This window comes from Neodiprion lecontei, chromosome 1 (genome assembly GCF_021901455.1).
Source record: "Neodiprion lecontei isolate iyNeoLeco1 chromosome 1, iyNeoLeco1.1, whole genome shotgun sequence".
Classification (NCBI taxonomy): Eukaryota; Metazoa; Arthropoda; class Insecta; order Hymenoptera; family Diprionidae; genus Neodiprion; species Neodiprion lecontei.
The window spans coordinates 12,111,061-12,133,841 of record NC_060260.1 but is presented as its reverse complement, the minus strand read 5'-3'; the positions used below and the strand labels follow the sequence as shown (position 1 = coordinate 12,133,841).

The 22,781-nt window shown below is 36.6% G+C and overlaps 1 protein-coding gene and 2 long non-coding RNA genes across 3 annotated transcripts; all 3 read left to right on the top strand.

The window, feature by feature from the left end:
• The first annotated feature begins 13,459 nt into the window (after nucleotides 1–13,459).
• On the top strand, nucleotides 13,460–14,197 carry LOC107220535 (putative uncharacterized protein DDB_G0290521). The gene has a single exon (XM_015659180.2). It carries the CDS (start codon nucleotides 13,460–13,462, stop codon nucleotides 14,195–14,197), a length of 738 nt encoding a protein of 245 aa, XP_015514666.2.
• A 627-nt stretch (nucleotides 14,198–14,824) lies between these two features.
• LOC124294920 lies at nucleotides 14,825–15,952 on the top strand. Its single transcript, XR_006904815.1, has 4 exons — nucleotides 14,825–14,933; nucleotides 15,177–15,297; nucleotides 15,540–15,655; nucleotides 15,928–15,952. It is a non-coding gene; the product is annotated as an uncharacterized LOC124294920 (long non-coding RNA).
• Nucleotides 15,953–15,962: 10 nt separating this feature from the next.
• On the top strand, nucleotides 15,963–17,396 carry LOC124294921. Its single transcript, XR_006904816.1, has 3 exons — nucleotides 15,963–16,053; nucleotides 16,329–16,462; nucleotides 17,155–17,396. It is a non-coding gene; the product is annotated as an uncharacterized LOC124294921 (long non-coding RNA).
• The last annotated feature ends 5,385 nt before the right edge of the window (nucleotides 17,397–22,781 follow it).

Genomic DNA, 22,781 nt, shown 5'->3' with positions numbered 1-22,781 from the left:
GCTGTTCGCGCAGGCTGGCCATCCCGAGTTTCAGCTGTCAAACTGTTTCTGCCGGCGATGTAGTTGATGCAAATTTTCGAGGTTAGAATCTCAAATAATTGAGCTAGTGACTCGGAAAGGCTTGGAAAGCATTTGTTGTTGTGTCGGAGAGTTGATTCTTCAAAGAACGGTCGGCATTTAATGCTTGTGCTCTTTGAGAATTCAAACTTACACATTTTGTGTAAGTTGGCCCGCCTGCATCGCAGACGAAAATATCGCTGCGGGAAGATTTCGCCGACCAATGAGATTGAATTATTTGGCGCATGCGCGGTTGATTTTCAAGTATCAAGAGATTGTCTCGGTATAGCCCAGCAGAGCGAACAGTATCGAGGGGGAGAGCGAAGGGAGGGTTGCCGGTCTTCACCGATTCTTCATCCACGTGAGAAACAGTCTTATTTATCGGTAAGTATTGTATAATTTTAAAGATAATAGAAGATGGTCTTAGTTTCATTTTCTGAAAGATCTACCTCAGTCCATTAGTGGATATTGACTCCAATCATCTTTAAGTGGTACTCTTTTTAAAGCTGTAATACGATTCTGATTCTGTTGAATCTAACTTGCAATTTCTGCAATTGATTCAACCGGTATTCGATCGAATCAAAATTGATTGTTATCCAGATAGCAGTGATAAACCCTAAAAAAAGTATGTCGAATCCTCGATTGAACCCAATCAAAAATGCCAATAAAATGTTGAAAAGTAATTTATCGAAACAATCATTATAATAATAATATGTTGTTTGATAATAAAAATCAATAATGAGAAAGACGAAATGATTTCAAACTTTCAACAGGCGAGTTATAGAAAGTAACAATTTCTACGGTCTTGACTCAGTAAATTTGTTATCGGATTTGCATAATCAATTATTGGTTCGAGGGGAAATTTCTTTGCTCGTGATGGTGATGCACAAATTTTAATCGTTATCTTACCCTCATTGTTTGGCTCTATTCAACGCAACCAATATATTATACATTGAATCGGGAACAATGCCGCTGACGGAAGTAAATTTTTGCCAAAGTGATAAAGTGATGAAATTTCCATTCCCAGAGGTGAGCGTCTCGGATAGCAAAAGAGAGAGAAGTTCTGTTTCCAATGCGTTGAAAAAAAATTTTAGAAAATATTAAGCAAATTAAAGCAGTAATTGTCCTACAGATATGATAACTGTGAAAATTCGAATGAAAAGTGGTTCCGAATCATTCTCGACTGAATTAAAAAATCCTCAAGGATTGTGTCTAGATATATTATTTCTTGTTGCCTCTTGACCCTTTCTTTCAAAGTTTTCAAGAATCCCAGCCTATCGGCAATTATTATTGAAGGATTGTGAGCTATTGAATCAATTTGTACGTTTTAAATTCTTCGATGAAAGAATCAAGGGTTTTAGTTATGTAAAGAATTGGTATTACTCAATCTGCAATGTTCCAACTTCAGAAAATTAATCTTCTCGAACCCGTGGAAAATTCCATTACATAATTTTCAACAAAGTATTCTGGATATTCTCGGAACCCTTAACGATCCACGCTTTGTTAGCGTGCTTTCAGAATGAAATATAAAACAACACAAAATAACTCAACGGTGTTATTACGTCATGACTGTGATGAATTCTCTGGACGCAAATGTACGGAGAAAACACAATAAATCTGACGAGTATGAAGTTTCGAAAACGTACAAAAGCACGCCACTTCAATACTTTTCCTGTATTTTTTTAATACCGTGACGATTCGTATTGGAAATAGGAGAAGAAACAGAGAGGGAGAGAGAGACGAGTTTGGGTCGAGATCGTTTGCTAGATCTACGTAGTTCGATAATATAAGACGTGTCATAACAGTGAGTTGAAGCGTAAATCCTGGCGAAGTAGAAATTTTAACTGAATATAGTACAGAAAACACAAAGACTTGACTCACAATATTTTTTATACATTTTTAAACATCGACACCGTTTTCCGTACATATTCATATGTTCGACTAAAAAACCTCTCTCGTCTAAATTTTATTTATCGGACAATTTTATCCTAACTCATCGTTTTATCTTTTTATTTATCCATACGTTATTCGTTATTTATTATGTGGTTTTTTTAAACTGTCAAGCTAAGTTTGTTAGATCTGCCACGAGCAGTGTCCCTTTTATACCGTAACCAGAGAATAACGAATTTGAGAAAGAGTGGAGAAATAAAAGAAAAAAATCGAAGTTCCAAAAATTATACAAAAGACTCAATTTCTCTTGGTGTCTGGCTTCATGTTTTTCTGTCGTTATCTGATTTTATCGCGTAGATTGATAAAAGAAACTAAATTCGTTACAAAACATTATTCAACAAGAAATAAGAACTGATCTTGAAGAGATGCGGTCACAGTTTGTCTCACGTTCAGATTATCTTAAACAAAGTAGTTCTCCAAAAGATTTCAATGAAAATATCTCATTGCGCAACGAATATTATATTATTTTATAGACCTCAACTCTGATTATATTCCTCACTGTCTGTTTAGTTTTCATTTGTTTTCCTCTTTTAAAATAATTAGTTAGACTTTTTTCATACCGTCGCCATCCGAAACCACTACACACATACAGAATGTGGTAATTACGCTGTCGTTTTTACCGCTGCCAACCGTGTTGTTTAGGATTAAAAAAGTGTAGGATTAAAGTGCGTAGGACTGATTGTGAACCGTATAGAATGACCCCCTCTAATTTGAAATATGTGTAGCGCGATTTACGGGTAGAACAATTTTGCGTGGGATTCAACATGTAGGAATGAAGGCTTCTCCTGCCGTTCAGATCATCCTGTAGGACTCGTCGGGACTCCCGTTATTGGTCCTGGTGAATTCTTTTCGCTACTTCATAATTCACCCGCGCCTGATTCAGCATTGGAATTCTTTTGGTGCGACAGTTCTCGCATTCTACAGAATTATTTTAGACATTTTTCTGAGAATCCGTCATTCATTACTCGCAATTCGTATCTTTCGATCCATTCCAATAATCAACCGGACGTAAGAATGATCTAAAATAATCGATTTTCGATCAAATCGCATATTTTTTTCCGCCTAATCGAGTATAATCGATTATTTTTCAAACTCGATTAATCGACCGATGCGGTAATTTTTTTTCACAGTCGGTTTTTGTTTTTTACCCCCATGAATCATGCAATACAATATCAATTTATGTGATTAATACTATATTATATTAAATATTATATTGAATTATAAATCATCAAAAAAAAGTTAAGAAATTTTGATTTCATATGCGCTTGAAGAGTAAAATTTTCAACGCTAATGCATGAATTTCGTACGGATTTTACGTCTACTTATTTTACTGCAAAAACGAATTTTTGGTTATATTTTAGAAATTGTCTGATTATTAATTCATACGATAATTTTTTTTTTTTTTTTTTTTGAACGTCCCCCTTTGAACCCTAAAAATTTCATAATACTCAATACTCGATCGGAGCCGTATTTTCCGAGATAAATCAGGTGTAAGATTAAAATGGGACACCGATATAATAAATTATTACTGTATTTATTCCTTATACAGCGAATGTCTACATGATATTAATATGATTAAATTTTCTCGTGTGATGAACTCTTATCAAATTACAAATCGTTGCCGTGAGCCCCATTTTTCGTTACGAAACTAGCGCATGTTAGACATCTGTTGCCTTGCAGTTCCCTGTTGTATTTAAAAAGGTATTACACGGTTGAAAGGTTCGCCAAGAACTTACAGCATTATCAATTCTTTAAAAATTTCAAAAATGTCTCTTTTAAACAGCATGTAATTATTCTTAAAAAACCTTTCTTTATGTTGGCTGGAAGCGTCATTTGTCTTGTCCGCACATCTAGATTCATTTTTCATGAACATGTAACGCTGAGATCATCTATCATTATTCTTCTTCTACCCTGTTTTCTTTCCGTTTTATCTGGTCTTATTCGTAATATAACTAATCAGTAAAAAGTAAAGAATATCATTGGTAAATTTTCACCGTCAAACTCTCAATCGTCTTCCATCGATCATTGTACATCGCATACATTGTCTGTTGACGGACGAGAATTTATATTGGTTAATTACAATTGGATTATGCTATCCGAAAATCAATACCATGAGCTCGTATCAAACGTGAATCAAAAAGCTTCATTACTCGATACTACGAATCGGGTCTGGAATTTTGAGTGAAATCTGCTCTTCCATTCTCTTCGTGTAGCACCGTGAAATTGGCATATTGGAAAACATGATGCTATTATTAAGCATCTAACCTTTCAATTATCACAAACATCTTCAAATCCTGTCGTTCACCTAGTTTTCTTCACTACGAAATCGATGACTCTGTATTCATCCTTTTTGTTTTCAAGCAAATCACATGCATGTAGAGAAATCAAAGTCCGCTGATCTGATATAAATTTTTTTCGAACGACTACCGAGCTCGACTCCCGTACGTGAAGCTTTTTTTAAATCCAGTCTTAGGAATGGCAGCCGTTGCCAAGATACGATAGAAATTCAATCCTGCTGCTTTCCGAACGCTTTATCATTGTTGTTTTTCACGATACAAATGTGCACTGTGCATTAAACATGTTTGAGTCGAAAAGAAGTATAAGCATAAACAATGCAGAGTACATCGATATAATGTGCAAAACGCAACGAGTACGTTAAAATTGAGTCCACGGTTACCAAAATTTTTCAAATCTGATGTTACATTCGATTTGATGTAACGATGAGAATTAATAACTATGATTCCAGTAGAATTCGTGTCCTCTTCTACTCTCAAGATGCTCAAAAATCTGCAACTTCGCATGAAACTCATCGAACCCTAGCATTTCATTCAAATCAAGTTGAAAAAAGCTTTTATTGATACCAGTGAAAGGAAGTGGGAGAACAAGCGTCGAACCATAGGTATAAACGTATTGCGTATCCAACTCACAATCAAACGTGAAATTACGATTGTTACAACAAATCCCTTCGGAAAATGACGTGAAAGAAAAACACAAGCTATCGATCCGATTTCAGTGAGAGATTTCAAACTGTTGACGCATACTTTGGACGCTATTTTATTACGTTCATTAATTTTATCTTTTACTCCTCCATATTATTAATCAATAATCGTGTAATGCGATTATAGTAATAACAATTAGCGATCATACCAGAGTTATTATAACGTGAGATACTTTCTATATCATATAAATCCATTTGGTGAACATATACTAAAGAAAAAATTAATCATGATGTTGCTAAAAAAACGAATCAATGTTGGTTGCTTTACCGCAGTCCAGTTTCGCCATGAAAACTAGAGATTTCAGTTCTTGGGTAGCCGTATTCAAGCTCTAATTTGATACATCATGAAAGATGTAAAGTCATTCTTAATGAAAATCGTTACGGATATAATTCTAAAGTGAAAGTAAATTAGGTTTTGAAAATTTTTTTTCTTCATAACTTGTAATCTTACTAGATACAAAATCACTTAGCATAGACTCATATACTGAGAGAAATTTTTAGTTCCGGTTACCGCTCAGTCTTTAACTACTTTCATTTTTTACCACAATCGAAAAATATAGTTCTCATAGGCAGAAAATGAAAATTAGTTTTCTAGCTGTTACCAGAAAGTCTAGTATCCGTTACTATTCTTTCTCATTAAGATCACTGTTACTATATTTTCTTGTAACTGTTGCGAAAATTTAATGTTTGTGCAACAATAAATTGATTTTAAAGCCTTATTTAACTAAAAAAGTAGAGTAAACCTCACAAACTGATTTTGCATTGCAATTGGCAAAAAAGGATCGAAAATAGCACAAAATGATTACGCGCACCTCGTTTTTCGTAATTCCAACAATATTCAAACAGTTTTTTTTAACGATACCGTTTTACTGAATTTTTCTAGTTACTGTAACAAATGACATTTTTCTCAATGTAAAATTTTTGACACAGTTACTTGCGAGTAATAAGTCTAAGCCATACCGTTATAGTACAAGCTAATTAGGGATCTTAATCATTTTGCTTAACTGTATGAGCTTATCCTTACCCGTTCATCCTGGATGCTGCAGTGCAGGAAAACCTTATGCGACCTTACAGTAACTGATAATGTAAAGTCGCATCGTGTTCCGATTAACAACGAGTAGTAGATGGTTATCAATAAAGCATTAATCGTTAAAGCAACGTTGGCCATATTGAGAAGAGTGATACTTCCGTAGTTTAAAACGTCAACAATTTTGATACGTGGTTTAAAGTTTTAAATGGGGTGTCGTCTATCCGCGGAGCGTACAAACTGACGTATATTCAAAAGTTTCTACATGGTCTTTTCCTGCAGGGATTTACTAAAGTAACTTTATCCGGCAGTTAGCTGAAATGGACCCCGTGAAGTAGAAACTGCATTAGGTTAACTTTCATGATATTACTCTGATTAGCAATTTTTAGGTTTAAAGTTTCTTGCAATGGAAACCACCTCCATATGCTGAATTGTCTTATGGTGAAATATTCTGAGTGTATTTATACGTGTTCGTTAAGGAGAAATTTTGAACAGTTTCCACTTTACAAATAAATCTCTGTTTTAATACATATAATCATTTTTTGTTTTTCATCCGTTGAAAATTTCAGCTCTCTATCTCGATGGACAACCATGCCAGTAACCGAAACATTTTTATGGTATTACTTCTTGCGTCGAAATAATTTGATTGTTTCGTAAATTTCTGATTCCATACAAGATAAGAAAGCTGTTGTTTTGAAAAAATTTGGACAATGCATGGGAAATTTTTTCCAGTTAAAATTTCATATCATGTACGTGAATTTGCTAATTTAGAATTGATTGCATCAATGCACAATAGATCTACAGAACTTACGAATCCCTAAAGTTGTTTAGAGAATAGAACAAGTAAAGAACTATTAAATTTCATACCGATACGAATTTGGCTGTTGAATTTTCCAACTGCTTTTCACTTATAAAATGTTTCTTGGGGTAAAATTTCCTGACAGATCGAACTAGTGACGTTGAAATTAAAAAATAACAATGGTTGACGGCAAAAAGAAAATCGCCCAGAATAGCGTTTTTTCGCTGTTATTAATTCGCACCAGTGTGACAATTATGCATAAAAAAAAATTAATACAAAAAACAATATGAGATACGAATCTTGCCTATTTCACGAAGGCGTTAAAAAGTGTGTCCTTTGTGTGTACACAGTGACAAGCATTAAATTATTAGATGTATCTACGAGGGCACTACGATATTATCAGAATTAATTACAGAAGTTTTAATGGTGGATTTGGAAATAGGAACGCGATGTAAGTAATGAAGTGCGCTGCGAGCGCTTTGCGGTGTTGAAGTGCACGTAGATTATAAGTTCAAGATTGAATTATTTAAAATTAAACTTTGTAACATTGATTAGTTAGCAGCAGAGTAACTGTAAATTGAAATTATCGGATTTTCCAGAGTTCGTTGTACGTGCTTTAATTAAATATCATAAGTAGAACGCTTTGAAATGTGTTTATTCTACGTATCTAGGCTGCGAATATACGAATCAACGCGCAAAAAGTTTGCCATTAAAAATAATGACGATACAGGTCAGCAAAAGCTGAATCTGACTTGGTTTTTTCGATGACAAAACAATCAAACCATTTGAACTGGTATTACGATACAGTGTGGAGGGTTCTTACAGCAAGAAAAATTTATAGCAATTGTTACTATTCAGTTTTTAACTATTTTTATTTTTCATCATTACTGAAAAATACAGAAATGCGGAAGAAATTAAAATTGATTATGTAGCTGTATTGAATAAAAAATCTAGTATGTGTTACTATTTCTTTCCTTTGCTTTATGGCCACTCGTACTTGGTTTTATTTTACAAACTTTACCGACCAATACTGCAGTACTTTGGATTAACATCAACTTGTTGACCTAAGCTACATTGCATAGTTTTAAACTCGGTTTCAGTTTGACTGTAACAGTTATAATATCGCGCATTTATTATCGAGTTTCAGAGTTATCGACAGAATCCATGCTGATACTCGTATGTATCTTCCATAAATTTATCAAGGGCTACGTTATCTTCAGGTAACCGAACTAATAAAGCTTGTGGATTTTTAGAACAGTATGGTCGAACATTAACAATCGGCATCTCGATCGTTTCACTGAGAGACATTTTTAGTTCCAATTACCGCTGAGTCCTTAACTATATTCATTTTTTTCCACAATCAAAAAATATAGTTCTAGGTAAAAAATGAAAATTAGTTTTGTAGCTGATACCAGAAAGTCTAGCATCTGTTACTATTCTTACTCATTCTGATCTGTTACTATATTTTCTTGTAACTGTTGTGAAAATTTAATTCTTGTGCAACAATAAATTAATGTTAAAGCCTTATTTAACCAAAAAAGTACAGTAAACCGAACAAACTGATTTTGCGTTGGAATTACCAAAAGTGGATCGGCATTAGCGCGAAATGGTTAAGTTTACCTCGTTTTTCGTAATACCAACAATATTCAAACAGTTTTTTTTTAATAATACCTGTATTACTGAATTTTTCTAGTTACTATAACAAATGAAATTTTTCTCAGTGTTCGTGCAGGCTTCTTTTTTTCAGTGACAGATCGTGGAGTTATATCCGGTGTAGTATCAGTAATTTCCCAAATTTAATATCTTCCTCCAACTGTAATTGGAGTCGAAACTAAATTATAACACGTATAGATGCGTATTATGTTACATTATTTTTCTCCTTTACCATCGATGTCTTTTTTTAGAAATTATTCTTTCATCTTTCAAAGTGATTTCAAGTCTCCAATTGTTAACGATAAAATTGTACATAAAATAATAATTCCACAAAGAATGATGAACGAAATTAATAACCATCCAGATGATCATTTTAATCAGTTCAGAAAAATTCGAAGAATGCTTGGAAATTGAAATCAAATTTTAAGTAATATCTTTCTTCATTGGTGGTGATAGATTCATTTTAACCGTTATTTAACTGTGGCGTCGCAAAGTCATTTCTAGTAAGTTTTCAAAAATCCGTAAATTTCGAACAATTCGTATTAAATTTACAAATGCATTGATCTAGTTTCAGTATATAAAAGTATTTCTAGAAGCTGACAAAAATTCTTTACTTGAATTCCGATTACCAGTTTTGCTAAATGTACCTAATAATAAAATACTTTGCTTTCATTAAGTCGCGTTTTACGAGCAATTTCTGCCATATTTAGTAAGGTACTCTTAACTCAAATAATTATGTTCCAGTAATCTTAATTAAAATCGACGTTATTAAAATGTGACAAATTCTTGTTAACGAGTATTCCGCCTTCCTTACATTTTATTTTGGCTCGTTCATTTGCGATGAAGTAAAAACTCACTGAACAGACTGCTTGATAACGCTGTTTGCACATGTATAATTCCCGGACAAAGAGAACTTAAGTAATTTTATTCCTCCGTCTGACGTCTTCACGACGCTGGAGTTGACGACGAATGACGCAGGTAAGTATTGTCTGTTAGCTGTGACGTAGAGAAGCTTCCAAAAATTGAGGTAATAGGAGGCAGCGGGTTGGGATTAACGATATTTCACTTCATAATAGATTAAATCTCCATTGGTTCAAAATTTGAGGCCCCGCTGATTTGGCGTGTCATGTACAGGGTGTCCCGTTTCAGCTTACACAGCTGAATAACTCAAAACATTGCAAGCCAATCAGAAAATGTTTCAAAGTACCGTTGTTGAGTATCGAAGGGCTGATCCAACTTTGGCGCTGAACTTCATTTGTAGGGTTATTTGAAGATTAACTTGTGTTTTTCAAATGAAATAACCCTTATTTTTGACCTCGGATTCTGAAAATGCGCGGAACTCATCAAAAATCATTGCGTAGTAAGAGAAATATCGATTAAGGTTACTTGAAAAAATTCTGGGATACTGTTTAACTACGATATTTCAAGGCAAATTAGTTATCTTTGGCAAAACGAAGTTTTGAATACGAAAAAAGAATTCATGAAACAACAAAAATCATAGTCCACGGAATTTTCAACATTTTTAGCTGAAAATTTATTGAGTAACTCTCAAGACGGATATATTTAAGGAAAAAAGACAGAGATACTGCATGATGAAAAATAGGTATTTATTTGAGTGAGTGAAGTTGAATTTTTGGAAAAGGGATGAATTAACGGTTTTTATGATATTTAATTTTTTATCTTGGATCAAATCAGATTATTTTGGATGTTTTTCATGATGACTAATTAATGACAACATCTGAACAAAGCATGTAATAATACAATTTTATTGTTTTAATTATACTTTTCTTTCTTTAGGTAAAAAGTAGCTGAAGCGTAAAATTAGGAATTGAATAACGGATTGGACAAGTTTTGTCGAAAGATTTTTTAATAACGTAAAATTTTATTCGTTATCCGCTTGCCAGTAATTAAAAATTAAAATTATGATTATCGTTTGAAAACAAGAGTCTGCCTTGACCTGAATGTGGAGCTAACTGCAGATAAAGTAATTAATTCACGGCCAATATTGATGTATAATCTCTGTATTCATGAGGCTCTTCCATGATTAAAAAGTGTTCTTTATACGCGATTGTTGCAAATTTTCCGAGACAATTAGTCGTCAGAAATTTACATATCAAAGCTTGAGATCTCTGCTAAAATTCATTCGGGGCATGTTTCTACGTAGGTTAACAAGTAACAAATTCTTTGTGAGCAAACCTGAATTTGAAATTTTTTTTTTTATTGATATTCGCGGAGTAAGGTGGGTAATGCAAATTTAAATTCATGCAATAATATAAACTTGTAAGGGGCATCCCTTTATTATGTAATCCGATAGTAATTACACATTGTTAGAAGTTACCCTACAGTTTGGCAATCTGTAATTGATTTTGGACTGCGCCCCAATGAAACCCAACTCAGGCTGCACACTGACAAGTGAAACGTATCTCGCTTCATACACTTGAAGTTTCGATCGATCGAGCTTATTTGCAGCATTTCAAACTGCCCAAGTTACCGTAATTCTTCAAATATTTACCATGGAACGTCGATATCAACACCGTATTTTATTAAAATTTATTGATGAGAACTCCAGGCAAACTTCGTTTCCGAATGAAGCACTATAAGATAAAAAATTTGGTTAGCAAATATCACATAACACAAGACTTGATCGTTGAAAACTACACAACATCAAGAGTAAACATGCAAGAATTATTTTGCATTTTGTAAACTTTTACTTCAAAGTGACCAACGTTTAATTATATGAAGATCAACACGTGTGAAACTTTGCTTTTAAATTAGTATCACACTATAATTTTACCAAAAGACTGGACTTCAGATTCGGAATGTGTGAAATTCTCAAATCCACCTAAAGTGATACTATAAAACTATGTTTACTACACCATAAAGTTGTACGAAGAAATCTGTGGACAAATTCGAGGATGATAGTCGCTTTGAAATCATCAACGACTTACAAGTGATTTCCTGATTGCCAATATTAGGAAATAATGAAATATGTAGCTTGAATTCCACTAATCTTTAAGTGGTTCCTAAACATTTGAAGATGTTCGGCATATTGCTGATTTCCAAGTGACTTTCAATATTAAAGTACAGCTCGAATTTCAGTAAGTTCCGGTGGTTTTGAACTGATTCCTCAAGTAAATGACCCCTTGATTATGGTGTTTGATCCTGCATTTGGTCGTTCATATTTGGAAAACAAGATGTCAATGCCCACGTCATGGCAATTCTAATTTCATCGAAGCTTTTAGTGGCTAAAATATAGAAAGAATGTTTTAACAATCAGGATAGACAGAAAAATACATTACGTAAAACAGAGCATTATACATCTTATACATGCTTATACTCGAATTTATGACTTGAAGAATATATGAAACCATGAATCGTGTTTAAGTACTTATTCGCCAACCGTATAGCTTACATCGCGTACGACAAAAGTTTTCAACCCACATCATCATAAATGAATAAACAGAAATTGACGAAGTAACAGGGCTAGATGTGATTCTTGCTTGCCAATCGCTGAGCCGGGTCGATGAGCACTTGGGACAATGAATCTGAGACGGCTAATTTTTTACACTAGACAGTTACGTTGGCAATACAGAGAAACCTACAGCGCCACAGTCGGCCGAGCGCGAAACAAACTCAATCTCAATAAACGAAACATAACCCATGACTGTCAAATCTAACCTTAGAATACGCGTTGACTGAAGAACATAAAGACGGATACCCCTGGATAAATTTTTGTGACCAGTTTTCGGCGGGCAAGTGGGCCCAGGTGGGCCTGGGAGCGCAGGAGGGTTCTGTTCTAGCGACTCTACCTAACGAGCTCGCTCCGATATTCGTAGCATCCAAAGTAGTATCGGTATGAAAGCTCGAGATTGAGACGGTACAAAGTGAGACTACTTGTCGACTGCGACTTAGAAATGTCGATCAAGTCGATCATCCCCGTGAGAAGAAGCGTAATCGCGTCCACCGCCAACCACCCCCAACTACCTCCGAGCACCTCTAGCAACCGTCAACCACCTCCAATCACCTCCGATGACCTTCGTCCTCCTCGTCCACCTCGTCCCCCTCCTCCTCCTGCTTCACCTCCTCCACTCCCTCGTCATCCTCGTTGTTCTCGTCCTCCTCGACCACCTCCGATCACTTCCTACCACCTCCAAACACCTTCTACCATGTTCATCCACCTCCTACTACCCCCTGCCACACTTAACCACATCCCAGCACTTCCTACTAGCTCCTACCACCTCCAACCACCGCCAACCACCTCCAACAACCACCGATAACCACCTTGGGTTATACCTAGAATAGTAATAAATATTTTCAGTATAAGAACACATCAAACATATTCTGTAAGGATTAATATAATTAATTAATATGTAATAAATTGTATCAGCGCATTTGAAGCTACTGAATATGTGTTTGCGCTAAAAATGAATTCAAATAATTTATTGTAAACATGGCAAGTTTGAAATATTTTCGATGAAATATAATTACAAATGCCATCAAATATTATAAAAATGTTTTACTCACCGAGCACATATCCTTGTGTTCCTCGTCCACCTTGTTCTCCTCGTCTTTCTCGTCCTTCTCCTCGTCCACCTCCGACCACAGCCAACCACAGCCAACCATCTCCAACGACCACCGCTAACCAACTCTGGTTATACCTGGAATGATGATTAATATTTTTAGAAAAATTAGAACACATCAAACATATCGTGTAAAGATTAATATAATTTTTTTTATTTACACATTTTACCAAGAAGATTATGAGAAAATTATAAAAAATTATATAGAAATTTTATTAGCGCATTCGTAGCTACTGAATTTGGGCTTACGGGAAAAATGAATTGAAATAATTCATTGTAAACGTGAAAAGTTTAAAAAATTTCAAATAAAATATAATTACAATTGCCATTAAATATTAGAAAAATGTTATACTCACCGTGCAGAAATAGAAACATAGCTTTTTGTTACTGTTTACATGAAAATAGTTGATCCCACTCTTACTCCTGGTCCTACTCCTGATCCTACTGCAGATCCTACTCCTGATCCTGAGACTACTACCCCTGATCCTACTTCTACTCCTGATCCTACTTCTCCTCCTGATCCCACTCCTACTTCACATCCTACTCCTGATCCTATTTCTGGTCCTACTCCTGGTACTACTTCTGATCCTACTTCAGATCCTACTCCCGATTTGACTCCTGATGCTACTCCTGATCCTAGTCCTGAGTCTACTCCTGATCCCAATTCTGATTCCTCTCCTGATCCTACACCTGATCCTACTCCTGAGACTGCTCCTACTCCTGATCCCACTTTCACTGCTACTCTTGATCCTGATCCTACTGCTACTTCTACTTCTACTCCTGATCCTACTCCTACTCCTTCTCCTATCTCTACTCCTAATTCTACTCCTACTTCTTCTCCTACTTTTATTCCTACTCCTACTACTACGACTACTTCTATTGCTACTTCAACTCCTACTTTTTCGATTCCTACTTCTACTCTTACTTTTACTCATTCTCCTACTCCTAATCCTACTGCTTCCACCCCTACTCCTGATTTTGCATTAACTCCTACTACTCCTACTTCTACTCCCATTTCGACTCCAACTCCTACTTTTACTGCTATTCCCACTTTTACTCCTATATATCATATCATCATACACCATACATCATACATGATCATCCATCATACATCATATCATACATACTATTGAAGTTCGAAATCCAAGTTTGCATGTCGGATATTCGGATGTTCAGAAAGTGACGTCACCGAAAATTTTTTTTTTCGTGACGTCTCCATCTATATAGACGAAACTCAGCTAGCCGAATTCCTCAGTCCGGAAACAACCGCGCAGTAGAGCGGACGGATGAGATTCGCGCTCCGCAAATTTCGAATACCGGGTTCTCTACCTCCTGCATCCTGCGTTCCGGGTCCGCTTTCTCGTGCAACTCGAGTGCCAGAAAAAGCGCTCCGTAGTTTCTGCGCTCAAGGTCCACTACATGATGAAACTGGACTTCCAGGACAAGCGTTCCATGGTTCCTGCGCTCAAAGTCCACTACCTGGTGAAACTCGACTTCCAGGACAAGAGCTCCGTAGTTTCTACGCTCAAGGCCCGCTATCTGGTGAAGTTCGACTCCCAGTACAAGTGCTCCGTCCTTCCCGTTTCATGTTTACAATGAATTAGTTCGATTCATTTTTCGCGCTAGCCCAAATTCAGGAGCTGTCAATGCGATGATCAAATTTATTATAAAATCGATTAGTTGATGATTTACATTAATCCTTAAACAATAATTTTGATGTGTTCTTATACTGAAAATATTTAATACTATTCAAGGTATAACCCGAGGTGGTTGTTGGAGGTAGTTGGCGGTGGTCGGGGGTGGTCGTAGGTAAGCGAGGGGAAGGACGAGGAAGACGAGGAAAATAAGGTGGACAAGGATTTGTGCAGGGTGAGTAAAACACTTTTATAATATTTGATGGCAATTGTATTTATATTTTATCTGAAATAGTTCAAACTTTTCATGCTTACATTAAATTATTTCAATTCATTTTCTGCGCAAGTCCAAATTCAGGAGCTATTATTGCGCCAATCAAATTTGTTATATTGTTAATTACTTAATTAATTGATTACATTAATCCTTACACAATATTTTTGAGTGTTTTCATATTGAAAATATTTATTACCATTCCAGGTATAACCCGACGTGGTTATCGGTGGTTGTTGGGGGTGGTTGGAGGTGGTCGGAGGTAGACGAGGTGAGGGACGAAGAAGACGAGAACAATATGGACGAGGAGGGCGAAGATTAGTGCTCGGTGAGTTCAACATTATTGTAATATTTAATGGTAATTGTAGTTATATTTGATCTAAAATTTTTCAAATTGTCACGTTCACAATAAATTATTTCAATTCATTCTCCGCGCAAGTACAAATTCAGGAGCTATGAATGCGCCAATCGAATTTGTTATATTGTTAATCAATTAATTAAATAATTACATTAATCCTTACACAATATTTTTGATGTGTTCTTATACTGAAAATATTTTTACTATTCAAGGTATAACCCGAGGTGGTTCGAGGTGGTTGTTGGAGGTGGTTGGCGGTGGTTGGAGGTGGTTGCAGCTGATCAGGGAGGAGGACGAAGAAGACGAGGAGAACGAGGATTTCTACATGGTGAGTAAAATATTTTTATAACATTAAATGGCAATTGTCATTATATTTTATCTACAATTTTTCGATCTTGTCACGTTTACAATTAATTATTTCAATTCATTTTTCGCTCATGCCCAAATTTAGTGGCTATCAGTGCGTTAGTAAAATTTCTATAATTTTCCATAATTTTCTCATAATCTTCTTGGTAAAATTTGTCAATACTAATATTATAACAATCCTTACACAATATTTTTTATGTGTTCTAATATTTGAAATACTTATTACTATCCCAGGTGTAAGCCGAGGTGGTTATCGGTGGTTGTTGGAGGTGGTTGGCGGTGGTTGGAGGTGGTCGGAGGTGGTCGGAGGTGGACGAGGAGGAGGACGAGGAAGATGAGGAGAACGAGGATTTCTGCATGGTGAGTAAAATATTTTTATAACATTAAATGGCAATTGTCATTATATTTTATGTACGATTTTTTAATCTTGTCACGTTTACAATTAATTATTATTTCAATTCATTTTTCGCGCATGCCCAAATTCAGTAGCTATCAGTGGGCTAGTAAAATTTCTATAATTTTTCATAATTTTCTCATAATCTTCTTAATGAAATTTGTCAATACAAAAATTATAAGAATCCTTACACAATATTTTTCATGTTTTCTAATACTTAAAATAATTATTGCTAATCTAGGTATAACCCAAGGTGGTTATCGATGGTTACTGGAGGTGGTTGGCGGTGGCTGGAGGTGTTCGGAGGTGGACGAGGAGGAGAACGAGGAAGACGAGGAAACCAAGGTGGACGAGGATGATGAGGATTTGTGCACTGTGAGTATAACATTCTTAAATAACGAATAGAGTAGGAGTAGAAGTGGGAATAGGAGTAGGATCAGGAGAAGGTTCACAAGTAGGAGTAGGAATAGGATTAGGATCAGGAGTAGGAGTAGGAGTAGGATCAGGGGTAGGAGTAGGAGTAGGAGTAGAAGTTGGAGTTGGAGTGGAAAGGTGAGTGGAGGGGAGGAAGGAAAGGGAGACGCAACTCCCAAGCTAGGAATGAGCGCACGCGCGCTGAGGAGCCGGGAGTCCCTCCGAAGTTATGCTTCGGTGGTTCCGGGGAGTCTCTCATCCCGTACCAGAGTGGCCGATGGGTTTTTAGTGGGGGCGGGTCCCACACTACCCTGTGTTTCTTGCGTGAAACAGAGGGTGTGCATAAGGCATTTTCCCATCGAGAGACAAAAAAAAAAAAAAGGATAGGATAGGGTAGGGTCCACTCTCCTCCCCGCCCCGCCCACCCCCCTCCCCGCCCCACCTCTCCCCCCTCCCCACACCCCGCCAAAATATCTCAAACTTGTCAAGTTTACAATAAATTGTTTCAATTCATTTTTCACGCAAGCACATATTCAATAGCTATAAACGCGCTAATGAAATTTATTACATATTGATTAAATAATTAATTATAATAATCCTTACATAATATTTTTGATGTGTTCTTAGTATGAGAATATTTATTACTATTCCAGGTATAACCCGAGGTGGTTGGCGGTGGTTGGCGGTGGTCGAGCTGGACGAGGTGGAGGACGAGGATTCGTGCTCGGTGAGTTTAACATTTTGACAATATTTGATGAAGTAGAATCAGCATCAGGAGTAGGATCAGGGGAAGATGTAGAAATAGGAGTAGAAGTAGGAGTAGTGGTAGGAATAGGACTTGGAGTAAGAATATGAGTAGAAGTAGGAATAGTAGGAGTTGGAGTGGGATTAGGAGTAGGAGTAGTCGGAGTAGGAATAGAAGTAGGAGTAGGAGCAGAAGTAGGTAGGGCGGGGTGGGTCGTGAGAGGGGAGGGGAGGGGTGGGAAGGGGATATTATCATATCAAGTTATCAGTAATAAGCAATAGCGGGTAAAATATTAGCTTACTTTTGTAAGTATTGATGAATATAGCCTCTATGAATATTCATTGTTGATATATAAGGTCTGGCAACGTACCTACTTTCTGTAAGAGATGTTGAAGATTTTCAACATAATTATGTTTCAGTTCTGTGCCCCACCTAGTGATCCACTAGTACATATCCTCCGACGTGACATCGCTGTACTACGTATAAAGAAGAAAAGATTTACTAAGATGCAAATTGCTCCTCTCTTCTTGCCATTGAGCTTTCAGCCATTGTTGCGCTGTGTGTTTAAAATTTAGGACAGTATATAATATAGAATAACAGGTACAGCTTCGAATATAGCACTACAATAAATCTTATAGAAATGAGCTCTCATTGAGATTTCTCTGTATTTATAACTCGACGCGAGAAGGCAAAAATCAATGTAATGCCATCTGTAAGGTAATTGGACTCGTATTTGCACTACGAGAACTCGTTGGGCATTTTGCGGTGAAGTTTGAAAAATTGTTGTACAAGAAATTAAATAACTATAAAAATGGATAAAAAATATTATCTCTAATAGTGAATGTAGCTAATACAGCTTTAACCGTATATTGATTATGTTAATGATCTATTGTTACAAGATCGGAATTAGATGAGCTCTCTAAATACTTTTTTCTAGTCTATTAATTTATATCATGTATATGTAAATGTATATTTCTTCAGTTTATACAATCACTGCACTAGGATTACCCTTGCCACGTTTTATGATGCGCTTGTGTAATTTGTATATTATTAACCTTACGTTTTACTCTATTTGCGACAAGTTGTGAGTGTTTCTGATTTCTTGGCAATCATTTATCTACATGTATGTGTATATATGTATATGTATACTTATGCATGTGTATATACATATATACACATGTTTAAAACTAGATTTTTACAATAAACACAGAGGTTTTAGTATTTTTACATACGGATTTCTGTGTATAGGTATACTTGAACTAAAATATCCTTATCTCTAATACGGAGTTCTTCGTAATTCGCATTTGTTCATGTAACCCAATGTCCTACATACGATGGCAAAAATCGAGATCCAACTCAACTGAGTCTCAAAGCCCTGTTGACACAAAAGCAGCTATTTGATAGAAATTATAGTTTATAGTTTACACAGCCCTTTGCATGATATTTCATTATAAATACATATGTTTCAATGTACTTAGGAATAATGTATCAAATATACAGAGGTCATGTGCAAATAATAAATGAATTCGACCGCAGTTTGATGTATTCATTAGAGCTTTAACAATAAATTTAAGCTTTGTTACTTCTTTTATTTCATTATGGATAATCAAAAACATTTCCGACTATTCGTGCTGTGGAAGCATGAGGATTAAACCAAATGTAGCAAAAGATTAGAAACAGTGTATGTAGAATACGGGTATTTTTCTAATAATGCAAACACGTGCCGCTAGCTTAGTTTTGACATATCTAGAATACCACGCCTTGCGAATTAGCTTTCCAGACAGAGATGAATGATGAATTTGAAGGACTGCATTATCGTTGTTGAATACTCTATACCTCGTGGGAAACGAAAATCTGTAACGATAAAATTGATGCACCGGATCATCGTCGACTTTAACTTTTGAAATGTCCTACCATTTTCGAACACCTACTACCTCCCACTGCCACCTCCGACCATCAATGGCCACTTTCGACCACCCCCTATCACCTTCTGCCAGCGCCGACCACCTCCTACCATTTCCGAACACCTCCACCCATCCTATTTACCTATATTACTAGATTAGCTATGATATGAAAAGAGAAGAATTATTCATTTCGAAATGGGATTCTATTCGACGCGCGCACGACGTATTCCATAACATTGATATTCCGATGTATTCCATAACATAAATATTCATAAATATTCCAACAACTTTTCATTTGCTCTCTCGATCTTGGATTTTCGTAGGCATAGAATCGAAACGCTGTTTTAGCTAGTCGCAAGTGAAGTATCTACGTTGGGTAGAGAAGCTGAATAGTTTTTCGAAAAGTGTTTGAATGGAAAAAAATTCAGAGTAACTGTAATACATCACGGATGCGCCAATTTTGATTAAGATGAAATGGATTCTCCGTACATGAGACAGTATTTAACGCAGCGTAGTGATTTAAAGACCTAAGAAGGTGACAGGAAGAGAAGGAACGAGGCTTCTTAACACTTCGAGTGTATTTTAACACACATTTGAAAGGTACGAGCAAAATTTTTCATCATCCAACTGTCGCAGAACGGCAGCGTTATCAGCTGAGCCGTTAACCGAAGGATATATCTTCAGTCAACGGCTGACCATCGAAGGGCCTGGCCGCTTGAGTCTGGAATCGGCAGGAGAGATAAAGTGCGTATTTCTTGTATGAAATGTGAAAACTAAAATCATTATACATCATATCATATCATCATACATCGTACATCATACATCATACATCATACATCATCATACATAGTATTAAAGGTCGAAACCAGAGTTCGGATGTCGGATGTTCAGAAAGTGACGTCACCAATTCAAAATCAGCTAGCCGAATTCCTCAGTCTGGAAACAACCGCGCAGTAGAGCGGACGTATGAGAGTCGCGCTCCGCAAATTTCGAGTACCGGGTTCTCAACCTCTCGGATCCCGCGCTTCGGGTCCGCTACGTATTTCGAGTACCGGGTTCTCAACCTCCCGGATCTACAATAAATTATTTCAATTCGTTTTTCGCGCAAGCCGAAATTCAGTAGCTGTCAGTCCGCTAATAAAATTTCTCGACTTCCGGGACAAGCGCTCCGTGGTTCCTGGTTCACGTTTACAATAAATTATTTCAATTCGTTTTTCGCGCAACCCCAAATTCAGTAGCTGTCAGTCCGCTAATAAAATTTCTCGACTTCCGGGACAAGCGCTCCGTGGTTCCTGGTTCACGTTTACAATAAATTATTTCAATTCGTTTTTCGCGCAAGCCGAAATTCAGTAGCTGTCAGTCCGCTAATAAAATTTCTCGACTTCCGGGACAAGCGCTCCGTGGTTCCTGGTTCACGTTTACAATAAATTATTTCAATTCGTTTTTCGCGCAACCCCAATTTCAGTAGCTGTCAGTCCGCTAATAAAATTTCTCGACTTCCGGGACAAGCGCTCCGTGGTTCCTGATTCACGTTTACAATAAATTATTTCAATTCGTTTTTCGCGCAAGCCGAAATTCAGTAGCTGTCAGTCCGCTAATGAAATTTCTCGACTTCCGGGATAAGCGCTCCGTGGTTCCTGGTTCACGTTTACAATAAATTATTTCAATTTGTTTTTCGCGCAAGCCGAAATTCAGTAGCTGTCAGTCCGCTAATAAAAGTTCTCGACTTCCGGGATAAGCGCTCCGTGGTTCCTGGTTCACGTTTACAATAAATTATTTCAATTCGTTTTTCGCGCAACCCCAAATTCAGTAGCTGTCAGTCCGCTAATAAAAGTTCTCGACTTCCGGGACAAGCGCTCCGTGGTTCCTGGTTCACGTTTACAATAAATTATTTCAATTCGTTTTTCGCGCAACCCCAATTTCAGTAGCTGTCAGTCCGCTAATAAAATTTCTCGACTTCCGGGATAAGCGCTCCGTGGTTCCTGGTTCACGTTTACAATAAATTATTTCAATTCGTTTTTCGCGCAGGCCGAAATTCAGTAGCTGTCAGTCCGCTAATGAAATTTCTCGACTTCCGGGATAAGCGCTCCGTGGTTCCTGGTTCACGTTTACAATAAATTATTTCAATTCGTTTTTCGCGCAACCCCAATTTCAGTAGCTGTCAGTCCGCTAATAAAATTTCTCGACTTCCGGGACAAGCGCTCCGTGGTTCCTGATTCACGTTTACAATAAATTATTTCAATTCGTTTTTCGCGCAAGCCGAAATTCAGTAGCTGTCAGTCCGCTAATGAAATTTCTCGACTTCCGGGATAAGCGCTCCGTGGTTCCTGGTTCACGTTTACAATAAATTATTTCAATTTGTTTTTCGCGCAAGCCGAAATTCAGTAGCTGTCAGTCCGCTAATAAAAGTTCTCGACTTCCGGGATAAGCGCTCCGTGGTTCCTGGTTCACGTTTACAATAAATTATTTCAATTTGTTTTTCGCGCAAGCCGAAATTCAGTAGCTGTCAGTCCGCTAATAAAAGTTCTCGACTTCCGGGATAAGCGCTCCGTGGTTCCTGGTTCACGTTTACAATAAATTATTTCAATTCGTTTTTCGCGCAACCCCAAATTCAGTAGCTGTCAGTCCGCTAATAAAAGTTCTCGACTTCCGGGACAAGCGCTCCGTGGTTCCTGGTTCACGTTTACAATAAATTATTTCAATTCGTTTTTCGCGCAAGCCGAAATTCAGTAGCTGTCAGTCCGCTAATGAAATTTCTCGACTTCCGGGATAAGCGCTCCGTGGTTCCTGGTTCACGTTTACAATAAATTATTTCAATTCGTTTTTCGCGCAACCCCAATTTCAGTAGCTGTCAGTCCGCTAATAAAATTTCTCGACTTCCGGGACAAGCGCTCCGTGGTTCCTGGTTCACGTTTACAATAAATTATTTCAATTCGTTTTTCGCGCAAGCCGAAATTCAGTAGCTGTCAGTCCGCTAATAAAATTTCTCGACTTCCGGGATAAGCGCTCCGTGGTTCCTGGTTCACGTTTACAATAAATTATTTCAATTCGTTTTTCGCGCAAGCACAAATTCGGTAGCTATAAATGCGCTAGCGAAATTTATTCTACTATGAATTAATTAATTAATCATATTAATTCTTACATAATATTTTTGATATGTTCTTGTACTGAAAATATTTATTATTATGGCAGGTATACCGGTGGTGGTTATCGGTGGTTGTTGGAGGTGATTGGCGGTGGTTGAAGGTGTTCGGAGTTGGACGAGGAGGAGGACGAGGAGGACGAGGATTTGTGCTCGGTGAGTAAAACACTTTTATAATATTTGATGGCAATTGTAATTACATTTTATCTCAAATATTTCGAACTAGTCATGGTTACATAAAATTATTTCAATTCATTTTTCGCGCAAGCACATATTCAGTAGCTATGAATAAGCTTATACAACATATTATATTATTAATTAATTAATAATTATTCTTTTAATATTTAACGGCAATTGTAATTACATTTCATCTGAAATATTACAAACTTGTCACGTTTACAATAAATTATTTCAATTCATTTCTCGTGCAAGCACATATTCAGTAGATAAGAATAATCCTATACAATTTATTATATTATTAATTAAGTA